This window comes from Choristoneura fumiferana, chromosome Z (assembly GCF_025370935.1).
Source record: "Choristoneura fumiferana chromosome Z, NRCan_CFum_1, whole genome shotgun sequence".
NCBI lineage: Eukaryota > Metazoa > Arthropoda > Insecta > Lepidoptera > Tortricidae > Choristoneura > Choristoneura fumiferana.
In genome coordinates this window covers 33600744-33624676 of record NC_133472.1, presented here as the reverse complement: position 1 = coordinate 33624676, position 23933 = coordinate 33600744, and the positions used below count along the sequence as shown (strand labels likewise).

General features: G+C 38.0%; 2 protein-coding genes across 3 annotated transcripts in view; one reads left to right on the top strand and one right to left on the bottom strand.

Annotated features, from left to right (window-relative positions):
- Positions 1-23922, top strand: part of LOC141435251 (dynein axonemal heavy chain 6-like) — a 71326-nt gene extending 47404 nt beyond the window's left edge. Inside the window, 10 exon segments of the mRNA XM_074097912.1 lie at positions 13618-13819; positions 14534-14774; positions 15277-15477; positions 15784-16025; positions 16212-16502; positions 17357-17509; positions 17904-17963; positions 19629-19766; positions 20567-20690; positions 21159-23922. Coding sequence (XP_073954013.1) covers positions 13618-13819; positions 14534-14774; positions 15277-15477; positions 15784-16025; positions 16212-16502; positions 17357-17509; positions 17904-17963; positions 19629-19766; positions 20567-20690; positions 21159-21388 — 1882 coding nt within the window. The 3' untranslated portion in view covers positions 21389-23922.
- Positions 10-11566, bottom strand: LOC141435228 (uncharacterized oxidoreductase YtbE-like). Of its 2 annotated transcripts, none has more exons than XM_074097881.1 (6): positions 11327-11566; positions 11053-11165; positions 7623-7703; positions 7432-7539; positions 7037-7323; positions 10-5830 (listed from the first exon to the last, which is right to left on the bottom strand). In XM_074097881.1, exons 2-6 carry the CDS (start codon positions 11114-11116, stop codon positions 5477-5479), a joined length of 894 nt encoding a protein of 297 aa, XP_073953982.1. In that variant the 5' UTR covers positions 11117-11165; positions 11327-11566; the 3' UTR covers positions 10-5476. The 2 variants fall into 2 exon arrangements, with proteins under 2 accessions (XP_073953982.1, XP_073953990.1); XM_074097889.1 differs by lacking the exon at positions 11327-11566 and adding an exon at positions 10175-10236 and having other exon boundaries at positions 11053-11108.
- Positions 23923-23933: the final 11 nt, after the last annotated feature.

Below are 23933 nucleotides of genomic sequence, written 5' to 3'. Positions count from 1 at the left end.
AAGAAGGAATTTATTAAACAAGTTTATTGGACAATCCTTTGATCGACTTTATTTCTTTCGTTACTTAACTATCTTGAACATTTCATGCGTAAATGTAGGTAATAAATAACATTTAACAACAACTATTTCCTTTGTGTATACATAGACACCGACGAGCAAAAATAAAGGGTCGGTTACTAAAATCGCAATAGTTTAGTCCTAAACTATTGAAGGTATTTTCTTGATTTAAAAATTACATTGAAGCTAATTTAACTACGAATTAAACTTATTCTTGTTTAGAATAAAACTATTTATTAAACTCATTTTACTCGAAGAAGTCATTTTTATAACCGACCCTTTGTTATTGCTCGTCAGAGTATGTTACGAACATTTATTATTGATAGCTCAATTAACTTAGAAGAATATAGTGGACGTCATTTCATTTAAAGAGTATTTTATTTGAAATATAAAAGTTAGTCTTTAGGATCCAATCAATTTAAATCGTAACGACTGGACATGCCAGTTATCAAGCCCAGTCCTGGCGTGCCATAAAGCGATACACACGAGCGCCATTTTATTGTTTTTCGATCAATGCTTAAATTAGTCACAAATAGTGTTCAGTCAGTAAAGGATAAAATGGGGCGCATTCCAACCAAGCGTCCAAATTAACTTGTTTAGTTACTATTGACCGTCATCTAATAGGCCCGCTAGGTATAGTCACACTGATTATTTTATTAGCACCGAGGAAGAAAGAGCTTTAAATTTTTTAATTCTACGAACACTTTTAGAATATGCATTAAATTTTCAACAACTAATCACATTTGATGGTATAATTACTGTGTATATGAAATAGAATGCGTTTCCGCTCAGGGCAGTAAAAAAGATTAGGCATCATGTCTAACACTACACTACTCGTGTCTAAAACTGTAGTATAGTCTGTATACTGGTTGATTGGTAATAAATACTATTTCTATAAGAAAGTTTGCAATAATGTTGATCCAGTGAATCAGTGCGGGAACTATGCATTTCCCAGGGTTTCAAACAATCTCCATACAAAATTTTATCACAATCGATTCAGCGATTTTAGCGTGAGAAGTAACAGACAGATAGGGAAGCGGTTACTTGGTGATTTGACACATGGCCTCTCAAGCAGATGGCCGTGGGTTCGATCCCAGGCTTGCACCTCTGAATTTTATATTTGAAATTTACTATGAGATTTACGGTGAAGGAAAACATCGTGAAGAAACCTGCGCACGCCTGCGAGGAAATGCAATGGCATGTGTGAAGTTCCCAACCATAACTGAGCCTGCTTGGGAACTGCGCCCCTAGGCCTTTTTATTCTGAAAGGAGGCCTTGCCCAGCAAGTGGGCTGATGTGGTGATCAATCCAAATGGGTCAGTAGGGAGAAGTCAGAAACTATGAGAGACAGTGAAATCTGTTCTTAGGAAATGGCATTCAAATTATTTATTTTAACCCTCATACATCCAAGGGGCGGAAATTTCATAGCAAAAATTAAATATCAAAAGTGATTGACCATTGTGTTTTATCGACTATCGATGATCTTTAATTGTCAGTTAGCACGATATGTTTTGGGTAATGAAATTAGACCTGTAATGGGGGAGGCCTTTGTCCTGCAGTGGGACACTATAGGCTACAAAAAAAATAGACCTATGTGTTTGTAACGGAAATGTTAAACAGTGTAACTGAAAGTAGACTAACCTTCATTCAAAATAACAGGATCGAAATCTATATATCTGTAGGTACTAATTATATTTCTTTCATCTTGTCTGTAGTAACAAAGAATCGTCATTATTTTCTCTACATTGTCATTATTTAAACTGAGAGAATAATTTAAAAATAAGAGAAGGATATATATTACTTTATCCATTTGTTAATCGTTTTTCTTTTAGGATTAACCATTTCGGTTAATACGGGAACCTAATAAAATAATAGTTATAAAAACTCAAGCGACGGCAAACGTGACGTGACGTAATTTTATTTAATAAGGAGATGCAAGTGGCTTATAAAAGAGGTCAAATGTTAAAATACGGTAACATGCGAAAAATCGATAACTGGAATCGTCGATAAAACACACTGGTCAATCCCTCGTTACATTTAATAATCTACACATAATAAACATAATACATTAGATTGTAAGGATTTTTCTTTCATTAATCAAAAACCGTCTTTCGATTATGAAAAAAATCGTTTTGTACTACAAACAGTATTCTTCTGACACTTGATGAATAAACGACATCTTTAGATAAGGAAAATCCTAGTTGACAGGTTAACAATTATTGCAAATTAGCTCTAGTATAGCTTCCTCGAAATAAGTCAATAAATTACCAATCAACCTTTATGGATCTGTTTGAGCAATAACGTTTTTAGAATATTTTCTTAGACTAGCACGACACGATAGATTCCACTTCAATATCATCAAGATCATCATTGACTCATTAATACGGTAAACTAAAAATCTATTCCTTAATTAATTGCGCTACTTCCATAATAAACATTACAGTTGTAGGCCAAAATGTTTGTACAAAAATAGCATTAAATGCATTTAGCAAATACTCATTGTTTATATATAAAAATAGGCTAAATTAAAAGAAACTACTAAGTAGAACAAAATATAACATGCCTGCAGTTTTAAACTAAAATAGAGTACCTAATAATAGTGGGTAATGGATTCATATTAGACATTATTTGCATAGGCAATGTCTAATATAAATCCATTACCCATATTTTCACAAATATATATTATGCTTTAGTAATTTATGGACAATGTGAATGTGTGTTTTTTTTATAACCTAATGTGTATTTTCTTTGAATAACCCAATTTAGTTATGTATTTTCTCAAAAACGTGTAATACGAACGGAAAGTGCTTTGCTGACGGTCAAACTAAAATATTTAAAAAATATATATATTGCTGCAATGCAAAACTCTCCAGAAATCCTGCACACAACTATTTTAAATGTACAGAAGGCAAAACACTATCTAGACTAAATTAAAAGTACTTATAGTACATACAACAAGGTTCTTATTTGGGTCTGCATTAGTTTTAGGTTTTTTGGCTAGAAAGTTATATCGAAAATAAAGTGACTTTTTTATGTTAACTTTTTTGCCACTAGTTTCCTTTTGTGATTATTGAAAAAAACACACTATATTCGCTTCATCCGGAACAGTAATTGACAACATTTCATTTAACAAACACTTAAAAATGTATTTACGATTCGAAAGCATGTTGATTTCTGAGCACTACAATATATTTATATGTATAAGTAGATGATTGCCACCAATTTTTCCCAAAGACAAAATAACCTGTCATAATTTTGTATTTCACATTAACATTATTTATTCTCAATGTAAACATTAGTGTAACGTACCAAAGTAAAATTAAAAGATTATTAAATTTACTACCTACTATGGACAGACATGTATGGAAAATGATCTACTCGTGGCAGATTTCTGCTATATGCAGCGCTAAAACCGTCGGGAATCTTCATATTTTTAGTCCTTTTGCGGCGCCAAATTGCCAAATGTTTATTGATCGTCCGTCGAATCCGTATGAAAGCCGGGTGGATTTATATGCCTACAGTGCAGTATCGGTATCCCTTATCACAGCCTAAATCGTCGTAAAAATATTTTATTTTTATGATTGTTTTTTTTTTGTAGTCTTTTTGTATTCTTTAATTCAACTCCAAATTGGTTACTTTTACGGGTATCCCGTGAAGCCATATTTTACTTTTATCAAATATATTATTAAGACAATGACAACGTCAGATGTCAGCTCACAACACAACCTTTGACAACCTTAGAGCGACCGCCGAGCGTAGGTATGAAAAGTGAAGTACATAAAGGAGATTGACTTCTGAACTATCTGTGTTTTATGGTATTAGTCTTTTCAAACCAAGTACAGAGAACCAATAAAACAAAAGGCTCAGAAAAATGAAATGTTGTCAATTCCTAAATTCGTATTATTAAACGACCAGCCATTGACCACTTTTATTTAAAATAATGTACTATTTTTATGATTTATTTGTAATTAACATTGCTTTTTTTTGACGTGTCCTTGTTTGTTTATATTATTAATCATACTATTATAAATGTGAAAGTTTGTGAAGATGTTTGAATGTTTGTTACTCAATCCCGTCTAAACCGCTGAGCCGATTTAGATGAAATTTGGTATACAGATAGTTTAAGTTCCGTGAAGGACATAGGATAGTTTTTATCCCGGAAAATTGTTTAGTTCCCGCGGGACAGCGATAAACGAATATTACGCGGACGGAGTCGCGGGCAATAGCTAGTTATTAATAATATACTTTTATTCAAGATAATCAGCCTTTCTATAAAAACAAAACCTTATATTTTCTAAACAAAAACAGTAGAACAGTTCATTTATTTAATACACCGGTAGTAATTGTTCAGTACATTTTTTTCTTAAATTTTTATTTAACAATCCACATAACATTGAATGATATGTGGGTTCTCAGTGTGTACAGAGTGTTATGTAAAGAGAGAAGAATCCTTGCGCTATGGATAGAGAGCACTTAGGACGTTCTAAAAAAGTGCAGGTTCAGTAAAAGTGCCACCGTTTTCGCGATATACTTTTTTATATTTTTAATGACTCTTGTTCAAGTGTTTTCCTGTGGTTCTTTTCTTAGGGACAAGAATCACCGCTTTTCTGTAACTACATGAGCTTGTGAAAAAAAAACTTAAATTTCGTGTTTTTAAGGTATTGTGTGGTGCAAAAAATTCACTAACACTTTTTGTCCAATAGCCTTAAGAACATGATCTTCTTTATTTCTTTCTTTTCTTTCATAAAATAATGAATAAACTTTAATAAAAAAAAACCTTCGTTCGCTTTTTAATAGGTATCTCTTAACTTCCTAAGTGCTCGCTATCCAAAAGTCTAGGATTATCCACTATTTATCGAACATCATATTGAATACTCCACGAATACAAATATTTATGTACTTATTTGACAAAAAAAAATAGTTACTTAATTTTAATATGTACTTAAGCTCATAGCGAACAAGTCAACCAAACGAAGAGACTATGTTAAAAATAGTTATATTTGACAATTTGCCTAAATAGGTACGTATTTCTGCAACAGTTTATTATATGTACTTGTATCAATTGAGTAGAGCAGTGTTTTTCAGTCTGTGGGTCGCGACCCCCTGGGGGGTCGCGGATGCCCCATAAAGGGGTCGCAGTTACTTAAAAATACTCTCACCGTTATGGTGTATGATTATTCAATGTTTGTATTATCAACGTAAAATAATACAACTGTAAGTGCCTCCACAAGCAGGGGGTCGCCAAATATTTTTCAAACCAAGGGGGGGTCGCGGTCGCGATGTGAAAAAGTTTGAAAAACACTGGAATAGAGAGCTTGTATGATTGATAAGCCGGGGTCAATTGGACGACATTTAACTGTTTTTTGACCAACAGTTATACGTTGCGTTATCTTTTACTGAGACGGAGGCGGTGTGAAAACTAGGCAACATTTGACGGATCCCAAGCATATTTGATGTTATTTTCGCCAAGTTTATCTAATAATTTCATATATTCCGACGGTATTTTAAAATCGAGTTGTATATTTTCTTTGATACGGTCCGGGTGGACAGATTTCGGAATGATACATATTCCTTGCTGTGTCGCCCAGGCTAATAGGAGCCGTCCAACACTGACATTCAAATCGCTGGCGATTTTTGTAACCACGCGATCGTTAAGAAGGGTTGCAGTACCTGAGGATGTGCCTCCTAGCGAACAGTAAGCTTGAAGTACGATTCCATTTCCGCGGCAATATTGCAGCAGCTCGCGTTGAGGGTAATAGGGGTGGCACTCGACCTGTAAACACAATATTAAATGACATTTAATCCATTCACATTGTGATCCATATCAACCAAATTAACCCAATGTGTTCGAAATAGGAGTATCATTACCCATTAACTAATTTTGATAGATAGGACTGCTCGATCATTACCCATTAACTAATTTTGATAGATGTGTTATATATGCAATAATAACCTTTTCACGACACTGCTCGAAAATGTGGCCATAGATAACCTAAATCCAGTACACTAAACTGCCTATATAATATGTTAATTTAAAAGTTGACTCATTTATGGCTCGCAAAATACGACAACAATGTAACACATTACGGTAACAGGTCGTATTAATTCAATTATGTATTTTATATTACGATATACGACTGTTTAGAATATACATATTTCAGAATTTCATTCTCGGCGTGCTAAAACGACTATCGGACCAATCAAAAGTAATCTTCTTCATGACTTTTATGAGGTGTTTCTTTTTTCATAATATGCACAAAATGCTGTATGACACTGCTCGAAAATGTGGCCACCTACAGTACATGCGCTCATTTATGGCTCGCAAAATACGACAACAATGTAACACATTACGGTAACAGGTCGTATTACAATTATGTACGATATACGACTGTTTAGAATATACATATTTCAGAATTTCATTCTCGGCGTGCTAAAATGACTATCGGACCAATCAAAAGTAATCTTCTTCATGACTTTTATGAGGTGTTTCTTTTTTCTTAGACGCATAATATGCACAAAATGCTTTAATTTTTTTAAGTATGAAAAAACACCACAGCATCGCAGCAGGTCGGACATGACGAGGGTAACACTAGGATTCGTTTAAAAAAATAAATTATGTCACAAAAGAAAAACTAGAATCGGCGGGAGGGGTGACACTATTTACCGGCCCGGAAAATACCAACCCGATTATTCGTGTACACGCCCATACAAACTTGTGGCAAACTGACTGACATGAGTTTCTATGGGCGTGTACAAGAAAAATCGGGTCGGTATTATCCGGGCCGGTAAAGAGTGTCAAACGGCGGGAACTTTTGTTTTACCCAAAAAAAAAATTATTAATAGGTATGACAAACGATATTATTATATTCGTAAATTTACTTTTAGAGCACTCAGTATAGACCAAAAATACATCTATTAACTGGTCACTAGATGTATTTATAGTTTATATGCATAAAATATTACTCATAAGGATACCTACCTGATTCAGAACTGGAACAACACCAAAATTGTGAGTTTCTAATTCCTGAAGGTGCCTAATGGTGTAATTAGATACACCAATGGCTTTCACTAACCCTTTAGTATAACATTCCACAAGGGCTTCCCAAGCTTGAGAACGCAATTTAATGTTTTGTGCATCACCAGAGCCAATATTAGATATTCCGGGAAAGTGGATCAAATATAAATCAATATATTCACACCCCATCAAACTCAGGGACTTGAGGCAAGCCGACTTAATTTTTTCCTTGTTATGGGCGTCTCTTGGTGCTGTAATAGAAAACAAAAAAGATAGCGCAAATAATTATCGACCGCAATAAACAAACATTAATTTTATAGAATTTTAAAAAGAAATAGAAACTTGTAAACAATTCTTACATAGCTTAGTAGTGATGAAAATATCTTTTCTTGTTAAGCCAAACTTAGGCAACAACAGACGCAGAGCTTCTCCTATATATTGTTCATTGCCATACACGGCAGCAGTGTCTGAAATTAATAGCGGAAAATTAAGGAAAAGAAACAAATTATTAAGTTTAATATAAATTATTAAGTAATGAACTATAACATACCAAACATCCGGTATCCTGCTTGTAGAGCAATTTCAACAACTTGCATTATGACCTCAGCAGATCGAATGCGATAAGTGCCAACTGTAACAATTGTAGTGATTATAATAGGTACCTAAGTAAGGCTGCGGCTCCACTGAGGCGGAGACGAGCGGAGCGGAGAGGAGACGTGTACGGATCGACCAATCATATTAGTTGAATCCACATCTCGTCTCCGCCTCATTATCATGTCTCCGCTCCCCTCCGCTCGTCCCCGCCTCAGTGGAGCCACAGTCTGGTAGTTCTATTTCGTTTCAGTTAAAATGTTTTTTTTTTTTTTTTTCAATTTAGGCTATAACAAGCATTGATGAATATCAAAAAATCTACCACCAGAGCAGAAAATCTTCTGTTGAGAAAAACCTGGCAAGAAACTTGTAACGTCTTAAAAGAATTATACTGCCATGTGAACTTCTACAAGCCCATACTTGATATCATTATAATGCTATTTGCGCATGCCTTCAGAGCCAGGAATTAAAAAAAATAGTTTATTAAAAAGTATCGCTTAACAAATTGCTTGCCGTTGGTTCCACACTAGGCAAAGTCTGTCATGTAGGGCTACCGGCAAAACGTGGCCGTTGGGGAATTTTCGCTGCATTTTTGATACACAACATGTTAAAAATATTAAAAGTAGAGGTTAACAATAGACGGTTTTATAGTTAAAGAGCGATCTCTTCCAATTAACTTTTGAGCAGTGAATAATGTGAAATAGACATAAATATGCATTATGCAATGAAAACATAGAATAGTTAACAATTTATAATTTAATAATATCAATTTCATATTCAAAATCAGTTATAGTGCTAATAAGTGTTCCATTAGTGTCTTTGTAAAAGATACTAGCTTTGCCCGCGGCTTCGCCCGCGTGGAATTCGGTTATCGCGCTCTTGTGCCTTTTTCCGGGATAAAATGTAGCCTATGTCACTCTCTGGGCCATAAACTATCTCTACGCCAAAAATCACATCGATCTTTCGCTCCGTTTCGACGTAAAAGACGGACAAACATACAAACACACACTTTCGCATTTATAATATTAGTAAGGATTACGCTTATTCATTTACGATAATATCACTATCGATATGATTTAGGTAGTCGATAAGTGAAAAGTCACTATGACAGATCGAAAATGCCGCGAAAATTCCATTTGCATTGCAGCGGCTCTGTAATAACACTTATTTTCTTATTCATTCGCTAAGCGTAGTCTTTTGACTCAACAGGAAAAAACCTCTGCCGCTCGCAGTCTGTATTGCCGATATTGTATTTTACATCGCTTTAGCATCAACTCATATTTTTCATTTCTGAACATAACTGAAAGTATTGCAATGCGAAAATACAACAAAATAAAATATTATGTAAGTAATGATATAACACGTATATGTCGGCCGCATTCGGTGAGCTACACCTGCCACCGCCTTAATATGGCCGCCGCAGTAGACGGACAGACTAATGTAAAGACGACGTTCGTTCGCCGAAGTAGTTCGAAACATATTCGGCGACCGCATTAGGTGAACGACGCAGTGTAAAAGCCGCTTTACAAGCTCATTATTTTATAGACTATCCTAAGCATATTGGTCGCATATATCAAAGCAGTTTTTTTAAGAAACTCTGTCACTGTTGTTTCTTGGACAATGGGACAGAATAACAAACGAGAAAAAGTTGATTGACCCATTTATCGCTATCCCGCGGGTACCATGAAATTTTACTCGATAAAAACTATCCTCTCAGCAGTTTAAGCGTGAAGAGGTAACAGACAGACAGATAGCCAGACAGACAGTGAGACAAAGAGAGAACAAGGATTCAAATTAATTAAATAGTATAGATAAGTGAGTACATATGAATTATAAATATGACGATGATGATGATTATTTCTCTCTTAGTAGCCTAGAGTCTAGGTTAGTTAGGGTTTGCAACGGGGTGCACTTGCACCACTCACCAAGATTGAAAGAAAGTAGAGAACATGACTATGAGACAGAATAAAACCACACTTTTCGCGTGCTGCCATTTGCTTGATGACCAAAAACGACATGAGGACTAATTCCAGTTAAATATTATGTATACAATTGTTCGCTTGCAACATTGCCATGCACGGCACCATATTGAAACTCTCATTGAGACGATTAATTTGTTCGATAATTATTCCAAAATCGTTATTTCCTAGTTTGTTTCCCAAATGTTTTTTGTCCCACTATTATTTTTACTGAAGCTTATTTTCACAATCGCGTTTTTTCCCAATTTTATTCGACACAAAACAGAGTGACGGAGCTCCGCTATTTTTGTGTAGTTTTGGCCCTTCAGGCCAATTCACTTACTTATGTTAAGTTAGGTTAGGTTAGTTAGGTGATCCAAAATCTCATTAGTTTCTGTGTCTATTAAAAATTGGGAAAAAACGCGATTGCGAAAATAAGTTTCGGTAAAAAAGCATATTGGGAAAAAAAAAATCAGGGAAAAAATGCGAAAGTAAAATGAAGAATGCAGGGAAAATGTCCAACCATTGAGGCCATACTGTTAAGGGGGCATACCTTAATGGTGTGGCGATATCTAGATGGCGTGCCTGGGGACATCCCGGTGTCCTCAAGTATACCTGGAAATTCCCAAGCATACCTCAGCAATAATTGCTGTCAGTGTGCATCTACAAGCAGGTATACCAAAGGACCCTCATTACCATGCCATGCCAATAGTGGGCACTGGGCCTAATTTGCTGGATGTATACACCCTCACCTGCCTCTTTATACAGATGCAAGATGCAGGCAGGATTATTTTCATTGATGCCTATGAGTAATTGATCACAAAAAAAAACTTTTTTACCATCTGATATTGAAATACAAACCAATATTTTAAGTGATTTCGCTTAGCATTTTTAATAAAAAGTATGTAAACTTGAGACAAATTCATTAGCTATATTGAAATAAGAGTTAAAATATGGTAGCCAGGGAATAATGACCAGCAATAGTATGTATTTGCACAAGCCAGTAATGGCCCTAGCAATCAGGAAGAGGAATGGTCATACTAAGTGTCTTAGAAGGAAAAATGCCTATGAGATAGAAACCATCTAATAAACCATAGTATAAGGTACTGAAAGACAACCTTGATTTACCTTGCTTGCTCAAGGGCTAGGGGTTGGTATTGATACATACTGAACTATTATAGAAACCAAAAAGCTTATTTTAGTTCAGCAGATAGCGTTTGCCATACAGCGGGGAGTTATGGGCACTTTTGAGCCGGGTATGACAACAAACTATGGTTTTTAGTTTGTAGCTGAGGTGTTTAGGTTTTAGTGTAGGTTATTATAGGTTTTTTTTATTGTTTTTCCCTGTAATGCTGTAAATTTTCATTGATTTGTAAATAAATTTGATATTTTTTTTTTGCTGGCAAGAGAATATAATAAAGAGCTACTTACAACCAATCAGCGGCATTTGAACGCCGTTATTGAAGGTCACTTTTTGTTCAATCACTGAATCCATGTCTGGAGATTGGTTTCTATTTCTTCTGCAATGTCTTGGTTCAGGAGGCCTGAATAACAAAAGATCCGCGTAATCATTTACGTTTATTATGACAAAACCCACCTTGTTATTAGAAATCCTTATGATTATGACTCAATACGGCGAACTTTTACTTACTTGCGTCTTTTTACTATTTTTTTATTTCCTGATGCTAATAACATTGCAACTTACTTTAACAGTGATGCACCGACACGCGCCTTTGGAAACTTTCGTGTTATTGATCAGTTCTAATATATAACTCGAGAAACTGGGGCACTATTACACAGAAAATCGATAGGAAATACGTGCGTCAACAAACAAGATACATTGGGTGGGTTTTCTACTTATAATAGGTACCTACTTATTAAATCATCGACGTATGATGACGTCTGACAGGATGCATTTATGTGTCAAGTCACTGTCAAATTGACATTGACAACTTTGGACCAAGACACGTTAGTACTATTTTATATTCTGTGCCAAGACGGACAACGTGACCCACAGAGTACATTGAAACGTGACCATTTTTCATCGGAGAATCTACCAAAGATAGTACTAAAATGTACCAAAAACTACTATAATTATCCCTTTATTAAACATGGTAAGTATGAAAAAGAACTAACTTCTTTTTACATACATACATATAATCACGCCTCTTTCCCGTAGGGGTAGGCAGAGACCACTTCTTTCCACTTGCTACGATCCTTACATACTTGTTTCGCTTCGTCCACTTTCATTATTCCCTTCATACATGCTCTTCGGTTTAGGGTACTCTTGACCTGGCCTTTTTGCAAGACGTCTCTGATTTGGTCTCGAAACGTCCGCCTAGGTCTACCCCTTCCAAGTCCGTACCTATAGAGAATATAATTATACCTAATATAAGTACTAAAACCTTCCACAATGTTTCTCATTTCTACTAAATTCTACTAATTAGGTAGTGTAGGTTATTGATAAAGTATTTTCAGAGAGTAACTTAATTTCATGAAATAAATAAGAACCCAATAATCTAATCAGCACTTCTGATTATCAAATTTGAATTGACCTGAAAACCTGAAAAACCTGAATGAACCCCTAAGACATCGTGTAAATGGACTGAAAAAATGCTTTTAAACCATTTTAATAATTATTTTCCTGACAATGTCCCATTTTTACAAGCTTTCATTTAACTTGCAATTTATGTATGTGTACATGTCTGTAGGTGTGTACCTACAAATGTGCGCGTCAAAAATCTTACTAAGTACTGGAAGTGAGTCAAAGTTGCATTTGACTCACTTCCAGTAGTCGGATTGACTTGAAATTTGGCATACTTATGTAAATCTGATGTCAATACAATTAATTGGATAGTGACATCCTAGTGGTCCAACTAGGATCGCCTCTGAAGGAAGGAACTCTTCAACGGTTAATGGCATCGACTTGAAATTTGGCACGGAAATGTAGTAGATGACGATAAAAGTACAATCAACAAAAAAGCTCGTAAAAAAATAATATTATCACGAAATTAGTTATTAAAATGTTCCAAAAGCAATTTTTTCAGTCCGTTTACATGATGTTTTAAGAAATGGGGTATAAAAAAAATGGACCACCGGATCTCCTGGCAACATTCAGAATCATAATTTGCAAGCTTTTCTGAGTTCACAACTATTCACAGCAACTTCCCTTGACGCCTGCTCTAACCTGAATAAACCTAGATTAGATTAAATTTGACGACCGGATGGCCAAGTGGTTAGAGAACCTGACTACGAAGCTTAAGGTCCCGAGTTCGAATCCCGGCCGGGGCAGATATTTGTATGAATAATACGAATGTTTGTTCTCGGGTCTTGGATGTTTAATATGTATTTAAGTATGTATTTATCTATATAAGTATGTTTATCCGTTGTCTAGTGTCCATAGTACAAGCTTTGCTTAGTTTGGCACTAGATCAATTGGTGTCAAAAGTCCCATGATATTTATTTATTTATTAAATATCCTGCAAGTGGATGTTTTCATTTCATCACCTTGCCTATCCGCCAAATTCTAAAAATAAAATTATGCCACTTTATAGGGTTCCGTAGTTAACTAGGATCCCTTTTAGTTTCGCCATGTCTGTCCGTCTGTCTGTCCGTCCGTGGCTAAGCTCAGAGACCGAGACGTCTGTCCGTTCGCCCCTTGTGCCCCTCCCAGAAAAAAATCCTGGATCTCCGCCCCTGCCGGGATTGTTGAGCTACTTACCACTAGGTATTCATAATTATTTAGCAGAGTTATACCTACTTACATACTCGAAGTAAATGTTGTCATTAATAAATTGGAATAGCACTACGATGAATAGCATTACAAGGCCAAATTACGAGCAGTGGCAAGTGGCACATCAAACCCTGTTCGCGAGGTACATAGATACCCACAAAATAATATCAAAGGGTTTTGCAATGCAAACGCTTTGCCGATACCAAGAGCAAAGGTGGAAAGCTTAATCCTGAAGTAAATTGCCGTCCTCTCATTTTATGCAGATATGCAGATACGTCGTGCACGATACCGCTCGTGTTTGTTCTGAGCACTGGATCGGATCCGTTTGGAGCTTTCCAGAAATTTGCTACAGAAATGGGCGTCCGCGACCGGGTACATTCTATTTCGCTGGGCCAAGGCCAGGGGCCAGTTGCTGAGAAGTTGATCAACAATGCTAAACCCAAGGGGGATTGGGTTTTCTTGCAAGTCAGTCAATTGTCATACCTACATAAGGCTGCCTGTTCATTGCAACGGAGCGAGGCAGCGGAGCGGTGAGCGAGATAAAAATCCACCAATAGAATTGCATAAAATTTCCGCTCCTATTCAGTGGACTTTCTCGCTCCGCTCCGCTATCTAGCTTCACGCCTATAGATAGACACAGTCCGCAACTCCGCTCCGGATTATCCACTACAAGTGAACAAGCAGCTTAATACCTACTAAAAGATTAATGGTCACTTGTTCAAACTTGGGTTAAATCTGGTTTAAGCTTTTTCATGTCGGTTAATATACCTATGACCCACTGCAGGGCACAGACCTCTCGTATAAGTGGGCTTGGACCGTACCTAGTTCCCACGCTGGCCCAGTGCGAATTGGGAACTTCACACACATCTTTGAATCGCTTCACAGGTTTTCTCGCAATGTTCTCGTCAGTATTTCGAAAAACTCAGCCCGGATTTGAACCCACGATCCCATGTTTGAGAGGCCGTAGCTCAAACCATTACCCTACAGCGTTTTTTTTTAAGCTTCATACCTAGTCCATAAATTTTGATACTAACTAAACCTGCCTTTACCTGACTTTAACACTAAATTATTAGTAAATATTATAAGTATTCCAACCTAATGGTCGTAAATCACAATAAAATAGATCTTAAAATATCACAAATACTCGTTTTGTAAAATTTACAAAACTTTCAATTCCAGAACTGTCACTTAGCCGCATCTTGGATGTTGAGCTTGGAGCTAATCGTGGCTCACTTAGCAAGTGAACACGGGACACCTCACAACGACTTCCGACTTTACTTGAGCTCGATGCCGACACCGAAGTTTCCTGTGTCGGTGCTGCAGAACTCTGTGAAGGTCACCAACGAGCCCCCCAAGGGGCTGAAGGCGAATGTGAAGCGAGCCCTCATTGAGATGGAGGAGGACTTTTTTGAAAATCATCGTTAGTTTTGACAGTTGAAGTTTGATAGAGATATTCTTCCCTCTTGGCAAAAGGTGGTATCTCCAAAAAAACACTTCTGTTATTTATATCATTTGATGCTGTATTTACCTATGACTTAAGCCACACGACGGTATAAATAACTCAAAAGTGTGTTTTTTGAAACACCGCCTATTGTCTACCTATAATGGGGCCCTATAACCTGTTAGAACTATTTTATAGCCTACTTTTTGCAGACAAAATACTGAAACTATATTGTCTAACACAATCTGAGTTACATCGCTTTCACCATATCTATCTGTCAAACGATGTTCGGTGGTGATAGAAAGAGATGATGAATGCGATTATACAGATTTTCTCCGCGACTGAATCGTCTCCCGTATAAAACGTCCAGATTAAGTGGATTAAAAAAAGTTCAATTAAAGCACACGTTGAATCGTGACCCGTGCTGTCTTTACGAGTTGGTAAAGAACCAAAATGGACTGACCGATGGTGTCGTTTACAGATCTTGGACAAGACTGGCGAACCATGCTGTTCGGCATTTGCATGTTTCACGCGATCATCCAGGAGCGCAAAAAGTTCGGTCCGCTCGGCTGGAACATCACGTACGAGTTCAACAACAGCGACCGCGAGTGCGCCATGATGAATTTGCAGATGTTCTGCGCAGAACCACACATACCGTGGGATGCACTGGAGTATATTACTAGTACGCCTCACATTTACAAAGTTTCTTGCAATACAGAAACACTAAAAATGTTGATGATGATGATGATGATGACTGATAGATCAGAGATCAACACTATTTCACACGTCTCTTTGCACTGTAAATCCATAAGCATTCGACCGACTAATCGGTGGTGCCATTCCCATATATATATGGGAATGGCACCACCGTTTAGTATATATATTTATTTCATCGGTGAAACGCTACTTGTTTTTAATTGCCATTTTTTTTAAAGCTACAGTACAGCCGCGTTGATAAACTTTTTTACTATTGTTCGTGTTTCCATAGGTTCGATCACATACGGTGGGCGCGTAACTGACATGTGGGACCAGAGATGTCTGACCACGATCCTAAAAAGATTCTTCTCTCCGCCGACCCTTGAGGATGACTATACATACTCCAAGTCTGGTATCTACTTCTGTCCGAGAGTCGATAAACTGGAAATAGTTCGCAACTACATCGACACCTTGCCAGTCATTGAGAGCCCCGAAGTGTTTGGCATGCACGATAACGCCAATATTGCGTTTGAGGTAACGAATTATGGTATATCTAATTTCAAATACACTAACGAGAAAAAATAACGGGGCACTTCATATGAAAAGTACCTACCGTAAATAAAGTAGCCAAACTTATATTATAAAAGATTTTTGGTCACATACACCCGGTCCCACCCCGGTTACTCTCATTCTAATCTTAAATTATGGCTGCTTTTACAGAACAAGGAAACGAACACGGTCATACAAACAATAGTAGACGTGCAACCGCGTTCGGGTGGAGGCGGCGGCGGCGACACTCCCGATCAGATCGTGTGGCGCATCTGCGACCAAACGCGATCGACCATCATCAGGAATATCGATGCCTCGCAAATCAACCCTGACCTCATGGAGCTGGACAGTATGGGACAACTGAATTCCCTCACTACCGTGTTATTGCACGAAACTCACCGCTTTAATACGTTACTCAGCGTTATACATTCTTCACTCAACGAACTTCAGAAAGCTATAAAGGTTGGACATTTACCCCTGTTTCACCATGCATTGATTAAATTTATTTGACGGATAAGAATGTGATGCCGTCTCTGTTTGTTTTATTCGAATAGACGGAGACGGCGTCACGTTTATCCGTCAAATAAAACTAATCAATGGGTGGTGAAACAGCCCCTTAACCTTTTGAACGCCACGGTCGGCCACAGACGACAAAAAAATCGAAAAATCGTCAAAAAAATCGGATAATCGCTTCATAGGCGTCACGTAATGCCAACATAGCGCCTTTGGCACGATTTTCAGCTGTCGCATTTTGCCGACCGTGGCGGTGAAAGGGTTAATATCAGTTATAGTAATTTTAACGCAAACTGCTAAACATTTCCTTGAATTAAAATAGAACTAGCAATATTTAGACTTCGAGAAGTGTTAAATATTTTTAAACATGGTCAAAATAAGAAAGAACGATGTCACTGATTTATTTTCAACCCAGTCTGTCTACGTTTCGTGTATCTTTATCTACTCAAGATCAGTACACAGATGAATGCATTAATTGATTGAATCAGGCGTTACTTTGCGAAAAATATAAGTGGGTGCTTAGGGAGTTACAGTAAAAAATTAAAACGTTTGTTGTGGTTTGTGGTGGACGGTTGTGTTGCTCTGAAGATGAGCTCTGGTTGAGTTCGAAACGCGTCAGTGTAGTGTGGTGGTGGAGATAGATGGGTTTGTCTGATTAGTGTGTGTTCTTACAGTGTGGAGGTGGAGGAACTGCATGAACACGCATATCTTGCATAAACTTAGTTATCATAAGGTCGCGCGCGGGTGAGCAAAGAAATTATTTTAGTTCAATGAATGCAATTGCTGTTGGTCTTATGTTTCAGGGCATCGTGGTAATGTCCGAAGACTTCGAGGAGGTTTTCAAAGCCTTCCTCAACAACCGCGTGCCGGCAATGTGGCACAAGAAAGGTTACAACTCGCTCAAGTCGCTTGGCAGCTGGATCCACGACCTCACGCTACGAATTGATTTCATGGAGGCCAGTATTCAAAAACTTTCAGCGATATACTTAATAGAGCAAAAGTGCAGAATAAGTTATTATACAAGGACTTACAGAAGTTTTACTTGCTAACAAAAATTTTTACGTAATGTTTTTCTTTCTATCGTAAAACTCGTACCTACTCGTGTTTGACATTGCCAAGTCCAGGCTGTAGCAACTCGCCCGCTAGTCTAATGACTGTACGAATGGAATGGGTGAAAGAAGTGCCATCCATAGTTGGTTGTATCTCCCTTCGATTGCCATTTATAATGTGTGTGTGTGTGTGTGTGTGCGCGTGCGCGTGCGTGCGTGCGTGCGTGCGTGCGCGTGTGCGTGTGTGTGTGTGTGTGTGTGTCGTCCGAAAAGACTCATCATAAGTTCTATTTGTCAACAGAAATGGTTGTTGGAGGGCACGCAACGCAGCAACTGGGTGTCAGGGTTATTCTTTCCACAGGTAAGCAGTGACGATCCTTAGACAGAAGCCCAAAAGCCGGGCTTGCCTTATAAACCGAATAACGTTCAAACGAGTAAAAAAAGTTCTAATAAAATCACTTTATAATAACATTTAAAATCACTTTAATAATTTAGCGCGCCTATTTTACGTAAAATACTAAGAATTGCATTAAGTAATCCGCGGCACGGCCAGTGGCGCTGATTGCGGCCGGCGGCGGCGCGGTGAGTCTTACGATGTGGCGATAGTGGCGTACGTTGTAAATAGCATGTCATCTCGCTCGCTCTCGTGGGCTTTTACGGGGCTTCCAAACGCTCTCTTCATACTTAGGAAAACGATAGTTTTGCAAATATCTATGTATAGCTGCATATGTAGCACTTTCTTTGGAATTTTGAATCTGACTTACGGTGTGAAGTTTGTTGCGTTTGGTTTGGAACGCGAGTGCGCGGGCGAGATGAATAACTTCTAACTAACTTCATGATTGTTTATTTCGAACCGTGGGCCGTAGCGTAGCGTTTAGCGATTTGATGCAATAATTTCAAAAAATAAATAAGTACTAGGTATTCTGGTTTTAGTGCGGTGTAAAGTGCGGTGCCTGTGGGAGAGAATGAGTTTGGAAACGGACAAAATTGTCCCTTGTGTGGACTCAAAGTGTATGTCTGTAAAATTCTATCTAGTAATAGCATGCCTTCAGTGCGCTTTGGTAAGCTCGTCCAAACTGAAGATTGAAGTTTACGGCAACAAGATGGATCTAGGTACATTAAATGATAAAAAATACTAAAACATATCTCTCGGCTTGCCATAGTCTGATACCCTAGGCACGCCAGTGCAGGTAAGGTTACCGTGTAAAAGTCCGTTAAAGCGCGGTCACATTACCATAATGACCAAGGCACCTAACTACACACCTACAGTTGTCTGAAGCATAAAAATAATAATAATAATGATGCATGATGCAATAGCAATGTACGCGTATGTATCTGGGCTAGGTACTTAAAGGTCAAATTTGGCGCTATAGTGGTGTGGTTGTACCTTGTTTCGCCTAACAACTTTTTGACTATTTTTGGTTTGCCTAATTTTAAGATAAACTAATATTACTTAACATAATGGCTCATTTTACTTAATTTTCATTTTAGTGTGTAATTTTGTATTTACTTTACATGCATTTTTTTCGTTTAATTTTAAAAGACTTAATTTTTTATTTTGTGTAAACTTATTTCGTATACTGTTTGACTGACATAATTATTTTTGTCTAACATAATTTGGGTCCTGGCGCTTCGCCGGCCGGTGCCACAGCACGCTCGCTCAGCTCGCACGCTGTTGTGGTCGCAGTTCTAATCTTAGTAAAAACGTTATTCGTCTAAGTAATGATTAGTGAAAATAAGAATCGACAAAGTGAGTTTAAAATAAAATAATATTCTACAAAATAGTAATTAAGTATGAATAATGAAATTATACAAATTGACTTTAGGCAAACAATTCTTATAGTAAAAGTTGTTAGACAAACTGAAATTAGGCAAGATAAATTTAGACAAGTCAAGGGAATGGGTACCATAGTGGTGTACCCTACAGGTACAGGTACAGGTGGGCATAGGTGGGGAACAACTCTAGTCCGCATCAGTGGCGCTCAAAGCAAGGCAAGACGTTTCACTATTTTGTACTTTGCTACAGGGAATGCTGACGGGGTCGCTGCAGTCTTTCGCGCGGCGCTACCGCGTGCCCATCGATCGGCTGCTCTTTGATTTCGAACCCTACAACAGTTACCTGTCACAGGAGGAAGTTTACAAACAGAACAAGAAGAAAGGCAGGGTGCGTTGACATTTAGCGCAGTTGCTAGCTGTGGGTTAAATACTTGATTTTACCTCTACTTACATCATCAAAAGCTATTATTATAACTTTCCAACCGTAAGTAGGGTAGGGACAGTCAAGGGCATATATATAATATGTACTTTACCAAGACGTCAAAAATATCTCTTCACTTTTATGGCTAAATATCTATATACCATGGCTGTATAGATATTTATGCTGTGGACGTACCTATGTTGTACTTTAATTTAATGTAAGGTTATCTTAAAGCTTTTTTTTCGCTTAACGTCATAAGGCCCAAAGACATACGTCAAAGCTAATATCAAACTTCACTAATTGACATTGTTTCAAATTCTAATCAAAATTTGACCCACATTTGATATGAGCCCCACGCATGAGGATAAAACTTAAAGGTTATCTTAAAGCTTTCAGTTTTAGCCATACATAGGTATTGTAATACACAGCTGCCATGCATTACTACGCACTACAATCGTAACCGGCAGCAGCGTTTTTTCGCTTTGTAACGAAAACTGCCTACGACAGGGATAGCTTTCCTTCTTTACCGGCCCGGATAAGACCGACATGGAAATACGGACCCTGTTTTTCGTGTACACGCCCATAGAGGCTCATGTCAGTTTCTATGGGCGTGTACACGAAAATCGGTTGGTATTATCCGGGCCGGTAGTGTCACCCCCTACGACAGAGACCCCAACTGCTGGGTTCTTGGCGGCATCGGCACTTGGCGCTGAATATGTACAAGTTTGCTACATTGGGAGTGGTCCGTAAACGTCAGTTGTGACCAGGAGGAGGACGTGGACGTGTACGGCGACTTGCAAGCACCCGAGGACGGCGTCAACATCCACGGGCTGTTCATCGACGCGGGCCGCTGGGACCTGCGCTCCAACTGCCTCGTCGACGCGCTGCCCGGTATCTGATTGATGGTTTTGAAAAATACGAGTCTCAAGTGGCATTTAATAATGGCGGCTTCGCTCTCGTGAACCGTCATTAAATCCGCCAGTTGAATGGACATTTGGAGATTTTACTAAATTCCCATGGGTTTTCTCAAGAACTACATTGGCGTCGTTAAATCTGGTGACAATGCAATAATCTGGTAGTGACATCCAGGTGGTCCGGTGAGGATCGTCTCTGCAGGACGGAACTCCTCAACGGTTAATGTCGTTAATGGCATCGACTTGAAATTTGGTACGAAAATGTAGTTTGGTAATGCAAGTACAGTCACAAAAAGTAAAGTCAGCAATTTTTTTTATTAAAAGGGATCCTTTGTAGTTGCTATTCCAGAGGTCCAGTTAACTACATACCTACCACATTTCTGCATTGATAACATTAGTAGGTTAAATAGCGACTTCAAATCACAAAATGTTAAAATACTTACAGCTCAGTTGAACCCGCCATTGCCGGTGATATGGTTCAAGCCAGTGCAGGAGCTGCCGAAGCCCGACCCGCGCTACGAAGCCCCGCTGTACAAGACGTCCGAGCGCGCGGGCACGCTCTCCACAACGGGACACAGCACTAACTTCGTCCTGCCCGTGCTGCTCAACGCCAGCGCCCCGCCCGACTACTGGATCATCCGCGGCACCGCGCTGCTCACTCAGATCACAGACTAATTGTAGGTAAAAAACTTAAAAAGATGACCTGTTGTACATACAACAGCTAACGTGTCCGTATAGATAGTCGACGTTGGATATTCAGAAAATGACTTAAATCCCATATCAATTCTGTGCACTACTGCAGTCAGCATCAAATATATCGTAGCAGCCAAAAGTGTTCAAACACTTCGGCACGCCATATATTTTGTATCGCGTGCCGAACTATTTGACCATTTTGGCCGCTACGATATATTTGATGCTGACTGTACATACAACAGGTCATCTTTTTAAAGTTTTTTTACCTATATCTTGCACTTTTCCGCATAATAATTGATTAGTACCTAAGACCTTTCGGTTAGATAGCAAATACGAGATCCTCAACACGCACATTTGCAGTCTACGTTTGATGTGTTTCGAGGTCGGCAGTCATTGCGTTCATCACGTGAACTTTTATAAACAAACACCGCGTTACCATTGCATTGCACTTTGTTATATATAAAGTTATGCAGTAATCGGTACCTAGTTTGATACTAACAGGACCATTGCCAAAATGATATGCTTCGGCGAATAAGTTTTATTAAAGGTATGAAAAACTACTTAATTTGGACAATGCAACATTTGCCTTCTTGCATCAAACTACAAAATTATGTTGAACTTGAAACTACAAGTACAGTAAGGTTACAAAAGCGAATCTTCCTTCGCGCTGACCGATAGACAGAGACGATCTAAGGATTTACTCGCACTGTGACGGTGACGGCCACTGGCTTTGATTTATTTGCTAAAGAACGTATTAAAAATTACTCAAACAGAGCCAGGCCAGCACAAAGTATTTATGGAAGTTGGTGATTTCCCCTTTGCTAAAGTAAGGTACGCATACAAGATAAACTCTGTCTATGAACTATTTATAAAATCGACAGCAATTTGTTGTGATTTTCCTTTTTCCTAATCACTAAATCGCAGTAGGTACCCTAAAGGAACAGGTACTTTGTCTCAGCAATATTTATGAAATATACCTACAACCGCTCGGTAGATAAAAGTGCACTAAGGCTTCTAACGATGTTATTTTTTGATAAGGACGATGACGCATTTATGGCTTTGTTAAATATTTTCATACTTATTAATTTTGTAAATCTCATTAGCTATCTCTATTTGGATTTTAATTATACTTTTAGATATAGGTAGTGCCACCAGAGTTGAGGTCACGCACACAAGAACATGTCATGTAATGACAGCGGAATTTTGATGTTCACTAATTCATTCTTCTTGTATGCAATCAGTTCTTCATGTAGCAAAGTTTGCTGTCGTGTGCTGTTACCCTGTCTTTGTACAGTCCCAAGTGTTACATTTCAAATTTGTCACAGAAAATAATCTTACTATAATTTCGACATTGGCGAAATGCACGATTATTATTTTTAAAAGTGTAATAAATTCGCATTCTCCATTATTGCACAAAAAAGTTCACAGACGCGTGTCTCAAGCGGATGGCACTCGCGCTCGCACTGGTCCCAACCGGTCCGAGTTGTTGTATGTAGATTGATTTATGTACCTTTCGGTTTTGTGGTACAGTCGCGAACCGGAATTGTTGAGCCAATGGGGAATGGATGAAAATTTCGCATAAATGGAAGTTTTCTTTCCCACCAAATTACGATAGTCCGGTTGGTTACGGGTTGTTCCATAGCCCAGAACAAAAAAAATAAAAATGTGTTTTAAAATTGCGTTTGACAGTTGACACTCTACCGGTCCGGATAATACCAACAGGGAAATACCGACCCTGTTTTTCATGTACACGCCCATAGAAACTGACATGAGCTTCTATGTGACATGAAAAACAGGGTCGGTATTTCCATGTCGGTATTATTCGGGCCGGTAAAGCGTGTCACCTGTCAAAACGAACGAGTCAAATCAAATTCTTTACTAAAGTTTTTTGTTATGGGCTATGGAACAACCCGTAACCGACCGGACTATCGTAATTTGTCGGTAAAGAAAACTCTTTCATTTTTTTAATTAATTGATGCTACTTAAGAATCTGATATTTTTTTCTGTTAATTTGAAAGGTTATTTCTATCGATAAAAAAAGTTTCAAGCGTTTCTAAAATTTACGCGGCCAAATTAAAAACAGTGGCGAGTGACTCAACAGTCCCGGTTCACGATGGTACATTATAGTCAAAACCGGAATCGCGTACCAAGGTGGACGGACCTTTTCGTCATCAATTTCAAGATAGCTTCTTTGGCTGTATGTATGCTATGTCAAAATTATATTTACATTGAAATGGTTCCAACCTGATATACGACTCGAGAAGTGATAGAATAACTGTAGTGTAGATTAGCGAAAACAGATCCCGTTCAAGTTCTTTGTATTCTGCAATATAAATATGACTTCCAACCCAACCTCTACAGTGCTATCTTACCCGAGCCAAAATGTCTATAGTTATTTAATTCTAATTATTTAACTCATGAATTTCTTTTGTGGATTTACTGTAGATTGTAGATCTCATTTGTACCTATTATATATTTATGTGATGCGTTTTCTACTCCTTATTTGTTATTTTGTTATTACAGAAGT

Excerpts from the sequence above, each read along its gene's own strand:
- LOC141435228 (XM_074097881.1), bottom strand. The coding sequence starts at position 11,116 with ATGGATTCAGTGATTGAACAAAAAGTGACCTTCAATAACGGCGTTCAA. Across the intron at positions 7,704-11,052 it reads TCAAATGCCGCTGATTGGTT|TTGGCACTTATCGCATTCGA; the intron begins GTAAGTAGCTCT and ends CAATTGTTACAG. Across the intron at positions 7,324-7,431 it reads TTTCATCACTACTAAGCTAT|CACCAAGAGACGCCCATAAC; the intron begins GTAAGAATTGTT and ends TTTCTATTACAG.